The sequence below is a fragment of the Erigeron canadensis genome, chromosome 9 (assembly GCF_010389155.1).
Source record: "Erigeron canadensis isolate Cc75 chromosome 9, C_canadensis_v1, whole genome shotgun sequence".
In the NCBI taxonomy this organism is placed as follows: domain Eukaryota; kingdom Viridiplantae; phylum Streptophyta; class Magnoliopsida; order Asterales; family Asteraceae; genus Erigeron; species Erigeron canadensis.
This window is the reverse complement of record NC_057769.1, coordinates 31,565,872-31,579,057: the sequence shown is the minus strand read 5'-3', so window position 1 is coordinate 31,579,057 and position 13,186 is coordinate 31,565,872. Positions and strand designations below refer to the sequence as shown.

At 36.2% G+C, this 13,186-nt stretch overlaps 2 protein-coding genes across 2 annotated transcripts; one reads left to right on the top strand and one right to left on the bottom strand.

Moving 5' to 3' along the window:
* The first annotated feature begins 4,252 nt into the window (after positions 1-4,252).
* LOC122584012 (subtilisin-like serine-protease S) lies at positions 4,253-8,561 on the top strand. Its single transcript, XM_043756376.1, has 10 exons — positions 4,253-4,327; positions 4,466-4,557; positions 5,207-5,304; positions 5,635-5,787; positions 5,883-5,994; positions 6,381-7,016; positions 7,173-7,412; positions 7,509-7,623; positions 7,706-7,910; positions 8,017-8,561. Exons 1-10 carry the CDS (start codon positions 4,253-4,255, stop codon positions 8,559-8,561), a joined length of 2,271 nt encoding a protein of 756 aa, XP_043612311.1.
* Positions 8,562-8,917: 356 nt separating this feature from the next.
* On the bottom strand, positions 8,918-10,508 carry LOC122582944 (probable arabinosyltransferase ARAD1). Its single transcript, XM_043755376.1, has one exon. It carries the CDS (start codon positions 10,444-10,446, stop codon positions 9,067-9,069), a length of 1,380 nt encoding a protein of 459 aa, XP_043611311.1. The 5' UTR covers positions 10,447-10,508; the 3' UTR covers positions 8,918-9,066.
* Positions 10,509-13,186: the final 2,678 nt, after the last annotated feature.

Below are 13,186 nucleotides of genomic sequence, written 5' to 3'. Positions count from 1 at the left end.
ATTTGAGCTTTTGAGAGCTTTTTACTATTGGGGGTGTAAAGCTTTTGTTTACAAAAACCTCTTATAACAAAAAAAGTCTTATGGAATAATTTAGTGTCTGATCTAGACTTTTAATGATTTTCGGTCACTAAAATGACATTATTTCCTTGTAGTGTTTAGATATGGAGTATCAGCTTGGCCGTTATTTGTAAGCGCTATGTTACTATCTTATCTTGTTGCTATGCTTGTACGTAGGCGACTTCTTTATGATAGTTAGCTTGGATAATGCAGATACATAGTTCACCCACCTATATATATACTTTTTTATTTACGAGGGTCATCCGAGTATCGAAACGACTTTATGGTCAAGTATGTGTCTTGTGTCACTCACCAACTCCTGCTTGGATGAAAATGATATATATCGAAAAGGATGCTTGATGAGGTGCCAAGCTAGTTTTGTCATGCATCCGGCATGTGTTTTGGCTGAAATTAGTACGATGAAACCATATACTTGGATGCTTTGGTCATCCGATCGAGTATCATATCACTTTAATCAATAATGGAAAATATTCCCAAATCCTCTCACCATCCTCACTTTAATCTGTTATAATTATCAGGGTTTAAAAAACTTGATTGTATTAAACTTCACACAATGAGCTCAATATGCATATGTGAAATTGAGTTCCATCTCTTTGTGCAGGTAGAAGCAACAATCGAGTATATCTTGCCGGCATGAAGGTGAAGGGGCTATTCTGGTGTTTCTTACAGTTTGGGATGAAATCTCAAAGCTTTTTGTCAATGTGAAAACTGACAATTCTCTTGGTGATCCTACAAAGTTTCTTGTCCTTCTTCTGCATGGTACAGTGCCTACTATCAACCAATGTGAAATATTTGACCACCCTCCTTCCGGCATGAGGTGTGTTTTTCTACTGTGATCAATTTTCTATATTTCCTGGCAGATCATGAGAGCTCTTTAACAATGTTTTGGATTTTTGTAACTTTTTAACTTACTGACGGTATGCTCTTCAATTTTCTATACTGTTTTGATGGTCAAAAGAGTCTGGGCCTGGTCGGTTTATCCATCACTTTTTGTTCAAAATTTCTTGAATTCATCACTAGATGTTCTTTTGTTAACCAAGTTATTAGATTTTTGACCAGTTTGAAGTGTTGAAATGTTACCTATATTGACCCATTATCAAGTAAATGGGTTGAAAGTGCCTACTCTAGTGATTTGCAAACTCAATGTTCTTCATGTGTAAGTAGCTACTAGGTAGTAATTCTGAAGTTCCATACTTTTGTTTTGCAGGAGGTGTATGAACAACAGAAAGAATTAATCGATCTTAACAAGGGAACGCGTAGTCCTTGCAACTCTTGCTTATGACTTCAATGTGCACCATCCATATAAACCACTTGCCCAAGTTTTCGTAAATGATGGGTATGCTGTAATCCGTAACTTGTGCATGTGGTCATTGCCCCTTTTTTGCTTTTGACCTGCAAAAAGGACATATGCAGTCTTCGGACATCTCTCTGCTAAGTTTCTTGCTGCCAGCAGACGGCGAGAAGGTTTGGTGGCAGGAATCCAATGTTACCCCACGCCAATTGGAGGGTTGGTTTCTTGTCTTCGTATGTGATATTTGACTCTAGTAAACTTTTATTATTTTCTTTATAGGTCATTATGCTCTTTTAACATTTAATTTGTTAAACATTTTAAGTGGCCATATTTTTGTACAGGTCAAAACTGGCTATATATATTGAAACACTTCCTGCACCACGATGAAAACGTTTTGTTTATGACTAGTTGTGAAACTTAAAAGTAATCAAGAAAGTTTTTTGTTATTTCAATGAACTCAATCTGCTTGACCTGTTCTTTAAGCTCTAATTATGACCCGTTGGAGATGTAGCAAAAGCTGATACAACCCAATCACAAGTTAATGGGCCATACATCAATGTTTCTGGGGTAGCTGAACAGTCGAAGTTACACGTGGGCTTATTATTGTGGGTGGCGGAAATGACCAAGTCTGTTATCTTACAATGATTTTGCAAAGTACACTTCCCCCAGTCAGTCACCTTCAGGGATCAATAAAGTGGGATGATATATATAGCTCATGTGGAAAAAGTGTGACTAGAATGCGCAATATAATTCTTTGCTTTACATAATAGTGACCCTTCTCACATCTAAAAGTAATAAATATAAAAATAAAAAGCTAACAGCGATACAGAATAAGAAGCTAAAATTTAACAATAAAAAGCTAAAATTTTGAGTAATAAGCTGTACCTCGAAAAGTGAGTGAAGAAATTTAGGGGAATTAAGGAGGAAATGAGGGGCGGGAGAGGGTGAAATTGTAGTAAGGGAAGAAAGAAATAAAGGCTTTTGCCTTTTAGTACCATTTCAAATAGGATTCAGAGTAAACCCCCTATAAAAACCAATAGTGGAACTTTCGGTATCTGAACTTCTAAAAACATGCTATTATTATTTATTTTTTTTAACTTTATTTTATGGAAAACATTTATCTACATTATCTATCTATACTATATACTCGTATCATGGTTGTAAATCTCGGCCGATATGTCTCCGATATATTGCTTATCGGTGGTCGACCGAGATGATATATTCCCGAAATATCACCGATATATCGCTTATCGGTGGTCGACCGAGATGATACCAAAAAGCGATATTTACAACCTTGCTATATATATACTAGCACAATACCCTCGCAATGCGGCGATGATGGAGGTGATGGCGGGGTGGTGATGTAATGGCGGTGGCGATGATGGGGTGATCTACCTGACGGACTCCACCCTCGAATTTAAAAATTCGTCGAAAGTATATCGAATGACATCTCTAATGAAATAGAATGAAATTTTAAGAACACCCATATAGTTTTTATTATTTATCGATGTACGGATTTTGAGATAAAAGATTTTGAATGAATTAGAAGAATAAAATATTTTATGGAGGAGAGAAAAAAAATGAGTGGTTGAGATTTGATGAGAGAGAAAATATATTATAGTTATTTTAGGTAAATATAGTATAGATAGAATAGACTATTTGCTTTATAATATAGTGTGATTTAATTATTTAATGTTCAACCGCTTAATTAAAAATCATTATGTCATAGATATGTTTGTTTATAAGTGTGAAAAAAACCTAAAATAACTCATCGTAGAACATCCGAATGAGATGTAATGTGACAAACTCTTCCACATATTATATAAGAATTCAAACCAGATTGCTGATGTGGAAAAACCCGAATGGTGGTACGGGGTGTGGTCACAAAAAGGTTGAATAACCCAAAAGAAAAAATGTATGGAAAAAAAAGTAACCCGTGATAGAGAACCGTAACAAAATACGATGTGGAAAAACTCGATTTGTGGTACGGGGTGTGATGTGGACAAACCATAAGTCGCCAAGTTTTCTAAAAATGATTGAAAAACCAAAAAGTAACACGTAGTAGATTACTCGAACTGGATGCGTTGTGGCAAAATCTTCGATATATTTGTGTAACAGAATGCTATTATTTTTTTAACTTAATTCTTGAATATACTGCCATCGATGACCAAAGGCATTCCAGACATTCGTTTATAACTTTATATTATACTACATATGTAGAAAAACTCATAGTATGGAAATCATATTCATTGATATCTTAAGCCTTAAAGAACTGGTCAGATATATGAAAGTTATCAAATAACATAAGCATAAAAATCTTAGTATATTTTTTTTCTTCAAACATTCAGTCGGTATGCGATATCAGAGAAACCTCACTGTATAACGGTGAAGCCTTGCACATACCCTAGACAACGAGATGTTGACCATGGGCCGTTACAAGTATTCGGAGGAAAAACCCGCAAGACTTGTTATCCCTAAGGATGGAACTCAAGACCTTGGGTAAAACCTGGAATGCCTCTAACTAGTTGGACCAGTCATCATTGGCATAAAAATCTTATATATTAATTTGCTCGTTTGTTTCTAGTTAGCACCATATATCATCACACTGTATGATAATTAAATTAATCCACATCAAAATCAAATCGACAAATGCCACTATTTTTTATTTATCATATTATTAATATCAATACGGAAATTAGTAATCAAAATATTTTTTTATTAAAATCATCAAACAGAAACAAATGCCGGCTTTGGAAACTAACATTACCAGCCGGCTAGTTGATACTTCCCAAATTCTGAATGACTTCATCTATATATGTAGTGTACACTTTCCAAATACTATCGGAGGCAAACATGGTGCACAAAAGCTTCTCGGTCGGCATTATGCAATTAGTGACACTTTTCGGTCTTGTTTTGCTCGTGACTCTTGCAGTTGGTCATGAAGCCGCCGATCTAAAGGTAACGTTGTTTCTCTTATTTAGGTGACAAAAAGTAAAACATCTAAGTATTTGGGATACAAAATATGCTAGTGACGATTCCTTTCAAAAATGTTGCATTTGATTTACTTTGTACGTTGTGTTTTTCGGTATATTATAGCATTACATAGTCTACATGGGACAACACTCGCACCCGAGCTCAGAATCTGTCATTATGGCTAACCATGAGATGCTGGCATCGGTTCTTGAAAGGCAAGCACACACACATATATAAGACTATGTAAACATTTGTATGAATTGTCTATAGTAGTTTAACAAAATAATGGCATTTAGTGACGACTTACGACACATATAAAAGTTATTAAAGAAAAATTCTATTTCATCCTACAAATTAATTAAGCCTACTAATCCTCCTATACATTTATGTGACATTCATCTAGGTAAGTATAGGTAAAGGGGAACTTTTTTTGGATGTTTTGATTGAATGAGTGACGAGTGAGTAGATTAATATATAGTTGATTGATAGGTTGAAACTTTGAAATAACAATAACCAATATTTTGTGAAAATATATTTAGCAACGACATTTGTACTCGAAAAGTTTGACAGGTTTTTAGTTAGGTCGTCTTAGTTACCATTATGTCACTTTACCTTGGGTCTCTATTGAGGCCTTAATATAGCAGGGTTGTATAGATGGGTTAAGATCAATCAAGGTTTATAGAGTATACATGTGATTCATAGATATTTTATTACTTCTGTGAAACAATTTTAAGTTTTCGTGGTCTGTTTTGTTAATTTCCGTAATTATAGTGACCCTATTTCATGGTACTATGAGATCGTAGAAACTATCTTTTGTGAGAAAAGATTTCCAAAAATACAATCGTGACACAGCTTCTTTTTCAGTTACAAAGGAGCAAAAGAAGCAGCGATCCACCATTATACTAAAAGCTTCAGAGGCTTCTCTGCTCGGCTTACACCCGATCAAGCAACAAAACTTTCAGGTTCCTTACCAACAAAATTGCTACGCTTCTTTGTTTAGCTTCAAATTTCAGGCTTCTCTGTTTTCGTCGGTTTTATAAGTACTAATATCACCATTTTGTCACTAATACTCAAATGCTAAGCTTTGGAATTCGTCAGAATTTTCAGTGTATAGCTTTTACCTTATTTCACCTATTTTGTTACAAGATACAGAATGATAACAAAAAAAATTAAACGTCCAAGGCGTAGCATTCCCTCTTCTTTCTTTTTATAACCTTAATTTTCTTACTATCTCAGTAAATGATGGTATAGTCTAATCTAATGAGTTCACACATATTTTGTTGGTGACACAGAAAATGAAGGTGTTGTTTCGGTCTTTGAGAGCAGAATGAATCAATTGCACACGACTAATTCATGGAGATTTCTCGGAGTGGAATCTCTCTCACAATACAACAAGCCTCCAGCAGATATAAAATCAGATGTAATTGTCGGCGTCATTGACACTGGTACTTGTTACAAACACTAGTACCCTCATAAGTCATAAGTCATCAAATGATCATGCAATAAAATCTTCACTAATGAAAAATGATGCTCAACTTAGGCATTTGGCCAGAGTCAGAAAGCTTCAGTGATTATGGATTAGGTCCTGTCCCGAAGAAGTTCAAGGGAGAATGTGTGCCGGGACAGAATTTTACACGATACAATTGTAACAGGTAAGCAACATAACTCTTATCTTTATCTACAATGCTTACCTTTAGAAGTTCGAGGATAATTTTGCATCCTTTTTCCGTGTCTAATGGACTACTGATCGGTTACAAAGAAAACCTTGTTTCTGAAACTGTAAAAGTCGTTTTTAGTAGTTCGTCCTGCATCTGCATAATACCTCCTACATTTTGCAACACATTTTAAAATAATATACTAACTTGGATCACTTGGGTGAATTTGTGACATTCAATGCAAAATGGGTATGGTGGCACATCTTTATCGACACCAGGGTGTTGCTCAAAAGTCATCAATTTCGGTTGTCGCTAAAATCTGTGGTGTCTGAGTAATAGGTTTTCCTTTACTAATTTTGTTGATTATGGATGGCTTTTTACAGGAAGCTAATAGGTGCCAAGTACTACTCGAAAGGATGGGAAGCCATAAATGGACGTCTTGAGGATTCCAACCTTACATTTTTCCGATCACCAAGAGATAGTGAGGGTCATGGTAGTCACACATCATCTACTATTGCTGGATCAATGGTCTCTAATGCCAGCTTGTATGGGCTCGGTTCAGGCACCGCAACAGGAGGTGTACCAAGTGCTAGACTTTCCATATACAAAGCTTGCTGGTTCAAAGACTGTGAAGATGCCGACATCCTTGCAGCAATTGATGATGCTATTCATGATGGTGTGGACATCATCTCTATGTCTCTTGGCCCAATTCCACCCCAAACAATCTTCTTTGAAGACGCGATTTCGATTGGAACTTTTCATGCATTTCAAAAGGGAATTGTGGTATGTGCATCTGCTGGGAACAGCTTCTTGCCACGTACAGCGACCAATGTGGCTCCGTGGATCCTCACAGTCGGTGCTAGCACGATCAATCGTGAGTTCCCATCCTATATACTTCTCGGAAATCTGAAACAATTGAAGGGTTTTGCTGTAAACACTATGCCAGAGCAAGGGAAACAATACAGTTTGATATCTGGTTCGGTTGCTGCAGCTTCCGGGATCCCTTCTAGAAATGCAAGGTATTCCTAACAAATTTAGCAACTGTGACAAAAAAAAGATGCTGTATATACTATATAGCATTGTCGACTAATAATTAATCACAAAATGTCTGCAGACAAAGTTTCCCACTGTTGCCATTTAATCAATTATTTGCTTTTTCGACACCTCTTATATAGCTTTTGCAAGAGAGATACACTGGATTCGGACTTGATCAAGGGGAAGATTGTGGTGTGTACCCTTGAGATGTTGACCGATGATAGAAAAGAGAAAGCGGCTGCGATAAAAGAAGGTGGTGGTGCCGGGATGATCCTCATTGATCCTCTTTCAAAATATGTTCTATTCCAACCTGTGATTCCAAGTGTTTTGATCGGACAAGCAGAAGCTCTAGAACTTCAATCTTACATGAACACCGAAAAGTAATTTTAGTAATCATGTATCCTCATTTCTTCATACATGCAACAACGTCAAACAACAATTTTGATCTAACATTATCTGTTGCACCATGATTCTAGGAACTCAACAGCTAGAATCTATCTTACAGTAACACACGTTGGGACTAAACCAGCACCAGCAATGGCGATCTTCTCTTCCAAAGGACCAAACATTATAACACCCGATATCATAAAAGTTGGTACCTTTCTGCTTGTTTAAATTTGTACCAAATGAAACTCAGATCCTAATGTGTGTCATGGCTGTAAATTAAATGCAGCCTGATATAACTGCACCAGGAGTGAACATTTTGGCAGCATGGTCACCTGTCTCGACTGAAGACACTGCTGGCAGGAGCATCAACTATAACATAATATCAGGCACTTCTATGGCGTGTCCACACATAGCTGCAGTGGCAGCACTATTAAAATCTGTACACCCATACTGGAGCCCAGCCACAATAAAATCTGCAATAATGACGACAGGTAGATCCTTCAGTTATAAGAGTAGCTTTGTATTTGACACAAAAGACCAACTTCCTTATAGCATGATCCCCTATCTACTAACTGATTAAATCAATTCTTCTTTCAGCCACGACCACCGATAACACTGCAAACCTCATAAAAAATGACGATTCTACAACTGCAACCCCTTTTGATTACGGTTCAGGACATATAAATCCAGCTGCAGCAATAGATCCTGGACTCATTTATGATTATGATGACAATGATATCATCAACTTCCTATGCAGCTATGGTGCAAGCTTTGCCCAACTCAAGAACTTGACTGACACACCAGTTACTTGCAAGAATTCTTCCACACCCTCCTATAACTTCAACTATCCGTCCATTGGTGTAGCTAATATGGCTGGAAAATTATCTGTGTACCGCACCGTTACCTACATGGGCCAAGGCCCGGCTGTTTATTATTCAAAGCTAGAACTGCTTACAGGAGTAAAAGCATCAGTTTATCCTAATGTGTTGAAGTTTGCGAAAGCTGGGGAGAAGATGACTTACAGGGTAGATTTCATACCTTATAAGAGCAGCAATGGCAGCTTCGTGTTTGGATCATTGACATGGTGGAACAAGATTCATAGTGTTAGGAGTCCTATTGCTGTTAATGTGGTTTCAATTTAATATTTTTCTCTTTAATTTCTGAATAGAACATTCAGTTATATATAACAATTGTTATACAATTGTACGTTGTGTAGTATGTTACCTATACTTGTTACTTGTTTACCTCCAATTAAGAATCGTATGCTTCAAAAAGTTTAGGATGTTCAGGGTTGTATAGGCTAAAAATACAAGTTGGATAACTTTCAACTTATTCTGACCCGCCTTTTTTTAACTAATTTCTTTGTTTTGATCCATCTGAGTAACCCGAATAGATGGAAGTCAACACCTTTTGTAGCGCAATACACTAATTAATCAGCATATAATCTATTAACAGAGTTGGAAGATTTATGGTTATTAATAAGCAAACCAACAACAACTTAAAGCCTAAAGTAGCTATTGAATATTGATCATATCATATTACAAAACTGTGGATGAACATGAGCTGATGAACAACATTTTTTTCTACATATCCTATCTGCATTCCTTACACTGTCTATATCTTCTAACAACAAATAATACTTGTACATCAAGAAATGAAGTTTCTTGGTAATAGAAAACTAGACTTACTTGAAGGTTTTCCAAATCTTGAATACCGTCTAGCAACATGTAGTTTCCTCTTTATCGCAGGAACCTTTTCTGACACAGCTCGCCATATCATCTGCACAGCATCATTGTTCTTAGAGGGGTATTGATACTCGAAAAAGTGTTCAACTTCTTTGAGCTTTTCCCATTTCTTAGTCCACTCTTCTTTCCCAATACTTCTTATAAAATTTATAAGAAAGTTTTCTCTCAAAGCATCTGCTGTTCGGACGAAAATGCAAAACTCTGAGTAATCAAGAACATCTTCAAAGGGTAGCTCAATTTCATCACTAATAATGACCGGAACACAGTGACTAACAATGGCATCAAACAAGCGATTTGATGATGGTGTGTCTCCTGCTATATTTAGACAAAACTTTGATGACTGCATTCCTTTAGTAGCAGAAGGAACACCTTGTTTTTGAACACTTCCAAATTTAAAATGAACATCTTTTTCTTTTTGTAACAGATAAAAGATTTCTTGACGAACAAAGCCGCCATCTTTTCTGTAGATGGCTCCCTGGAAAAACAGCAAGATCGGTCGAGAATCAAAACTTGATGTATCATTGACATTGCTTTTGATGATATGCTTGTAAGGTGCAATTACATCTTTATCGATATTTGCTATAGTTGGTGGGTACCTTCCGAAATCAGAAAGAACAAACATGGCTGGCCATAGCTGCATTCTAGCATCTAGTAAACTATTCGGATGATGAGCCACTATTACATGGTCTATGCCACCAGACCTTTTCCATTCGGGTTGACCCATTAAGTACTTAACCAACTTATGTTGAAGCTCCTTATTTCTATTAGTTTTCTGATGTGGGTTTAGCCTAGAAAAACGATTAAAACACACTGACGAAAAAAAGGGAACAAATATAACATCAGCTTCACTCGAGTTATAAACTCTAATAACATTCCTACCACCGTCATTATCAAATCTCGACGCTAAAAGGTCTAAAGTAAGCCAGTACGCTACGCTATGTTGCACGTTTAATCCACCCGGGTATTCAGGCACTTTCAAACGTATATCGGGCCAGATACTCATGCCTTCTGGCTTCCAATACAAAAGTTCAAAATGGAACTCAGAAGGCAAATCATACATAAACACTCTAAGTTGTTTGTGACGCGTTAATAACGACGGATTATAAGCATTTGAAATGTAATGTTTTGAATGAGATAAAAGACTGTTATCAATGAAACGAGACCGGGCATCAGAACTCAAGAGTAAGAACCAAGATAACACGAAAACGGCGAATCCAATCGATAACAAACCGATCAATAATCTCATTGACAGTAACGAAAAACCGCCATTTCTTTCAGACATTTCGGCAAACAGGTTGTGGGCATTAACATGTATACAAAGAAAAATATGTTAATTTCTTGGTGAATTTTGTATCAAATTTTTTATTAAATGCGTCAATGAATTTCGAGAATGTATATGTGTATATGTATGTATAACCCCCAAAGAATTAAACCTAAATGAGATTTGAATTTTTTATTTATTATAAAATATAAAAAGAAATCAGGAAAAGAATGAAAAAAATGGTGGGTAGCAAAGTTGTTAGATGATGTTTGTATTTTTCTGTATATTTGAATCTGATCATGTGTTTTGGTACTTTTCAACCTCCCACCAAATATGACATGGATTTTAGTCAGCTAAAAATTGGGAGATCCAACCTTCTATTTAATCAAATTCAGTTTTTTTTTAAAAATATTTTTATCTTTATTAATATCATGTTCCATGAAGAATCTTATTTTGTTATACAAACCTACTACATTAAGTAAACTGAAAATGATCTAGTGGACTAGTTACGTTTTGATTTATTAACAAGAGTTCGCAAGTTAAATTTTCGTGGGTGAATATCAAGAAAAGGGTGAGGGAAAAGGAAAAAACCGCCCACTTTTGGTGGGTTTTGAGCCCAATACCTCGACTAGGAGAGATCAAGATATAGGCATATTTTCAGGTTCTACCTTAATTGTAAAAAAGAAAATCCGGAGATGGCAATTAAACCCTTGACCTCTATCTCCATATGTCAGGGTGTATACCAATGATCCAAACCACGGTACTTTTTAAACGATTAGGGGAAAACTTCAATTATATCGTGTACTGTAACACCCCAACTAGGCGGAAACATGGGGCATTAATAGAAAAGCTCAGCACGACATGGAAATTAAGTAGAGACGACTAAATGCATTCAAGGATTAGAGCAATTCATACATAATTCAAAAACGATTACAAGTTTCGGATCAAATAATGCACGAGGAGCACAACACCATCAATAGTTTACAAATGATAGTTCAATGATGGCTAACGATCCTAGGCATAACCCATGAACAGGTGCAATGAATCACGGATCCATAAAAGTCCAAGCTCAATCTATCACATGCAATGCAATCATCCATCACGTCTTTGATTCACTTGATTACCTGAAAAGTGTACTAAAATGCGTCAACATAAAGTTGGTGAGTTCATAGGTTTTGACAATAAGAACCAACTGTCGGGATAACAACCGTTTAACCTTGATACGAACATAATTAGATCATTAAATGATCATAAAACCTTGAAACCTTGATTTGGATCGATAAACGATCACACACCTTGAAACCTTGATTGGGTCATTAAATGATCTCATAACTGAGATCGTTAAACGATCACCAAGCCTTGAAACCTTGATTGAATCATTTAATGAACCTCATAACCTTGATACGAACATAACCTTGATTCACAATCCAAACGAGCACATAACCTTGATAAACTAGCCAAACAATCATACGACCTTGATTCACAAAGTAAACAAACACATAACCTTGATAACTGGCCAAACATTCATACAACCTCGATTCACAAAACAAACAAACACATAACCTTGATAAAATAGCCAATCATTCATGCAACCTTGATTCACAATTAAACGAACACATAACGATCAACAAAACGAGTAAACACGTTGTACACTTTCCACCCCAAAATCATATAGAGAAAAGGGGGTACGAACTCACCTTAACTTTAGAAGTTGTTAGAATGAGCTTAAGCGGGTGAGCGGGGAGCACAACGATCACAAATCTATTACATCAACATCTTATCATCACATTATATCCTACACTATGCCACAACCCCAAGAATGGTTTATAAGATGGATTTATAACACAAAATATACATAATTAGCAAATATGTGGCACGCAGGAAATGCATGTGGCATATATTTGGCTTTTTCAGATTTTTGGGCAAATATGTGACACATGCATACATGCATGTGGCGCATATTTGACTTTGTTGAGACTTTACACAAAAACTGTGGCACATATTTAGCTATTTTGGATTTTTGTCAATTATGTGGCACATGTTTGACCCTGTTTGGAATTTACACAAAAACTGTGGCACATGCATACTCAATGTGGCACACCTGGGCATGTTCTTGCTCAAAACGGGTTTTGACACTAAAATTGACCAAGTTAAACCTCAAATCAAAGTTCCAAACTTTACCACAACTCATTTCAAGTATAATCACACATGAGAAACAAGTTTTTACACAAACCCACTTCCAAAATCATTAGATATGACTCACAACACATTTTTGAGCTAAAACACACATATTACGCCCCAAATCGACCACCACAAGTTTAGATTTATAACGGGGAAGTATTCTACAATGTACAAGGAACATTTCAAGTTATAAAACACTTACCAATTCTTCCTACAACCTCAAATTCGGATTTAGGGCTCAAACTTAGATAAACACCTTAAAACTTGGAAATTCTTGGATATTGGATGATTATTATTACTAGGGTTGTATGACTAGGTTATTTTAACATCAACAACACAAAATTTTGGGATTAAATGGTGAATTTATGATGATCTTAGATGGTAGATGGGAAATTTGGGAGATAAATAAATGAGAGAGTGAGAGAGAGATGTAAGAAATGAGTGGATGGTTGGGAGGGTGAGAGGTGTAAGACTTTGGTTGGGTCATGGGTATGGGTCTAGGATTTGGGTTGACCCTTGGATAATTCATTTACCTACTCAATCTAGTTACACCACAAGTTAGCAATCGACCATTACATTA

What these genes read in the sequence shown, in the direction of transcription:
- LOC122584012 (XM_043756376.1), top strand. Translation starts at nt 4,253, where the DNA reads ATGCAATTAGTGACACTTTTCGGTCTTGTTTTGCTCGTGACTCTTGCA. An exon ending in ACACGATACAATTGTAACAG is followed by an intron (nt 5,995 to 6,380) that starts GTAAGCAACATA and finishes GGCTTTTTACAG; the next exon opens with GAAGCTAATAGGTGCCAAGT. An exon ending in ATCCCTTCTAGAAATGCAAG is followed by an intron (nt 7,017 to 7,172) that starts GTATTCCTAACA and finishes CCTCTTATATAG; the next exon opens with CTTTTGCAAGAGAGATACAC.
- LOC122582944 (XM_043755376.1), bottom strand. Translation starts at nt 10,446, where the DNA reads ATGTCTGAAAGAAATGGCGGTTTTTCGTTACTGTCAATGAGATTATTG.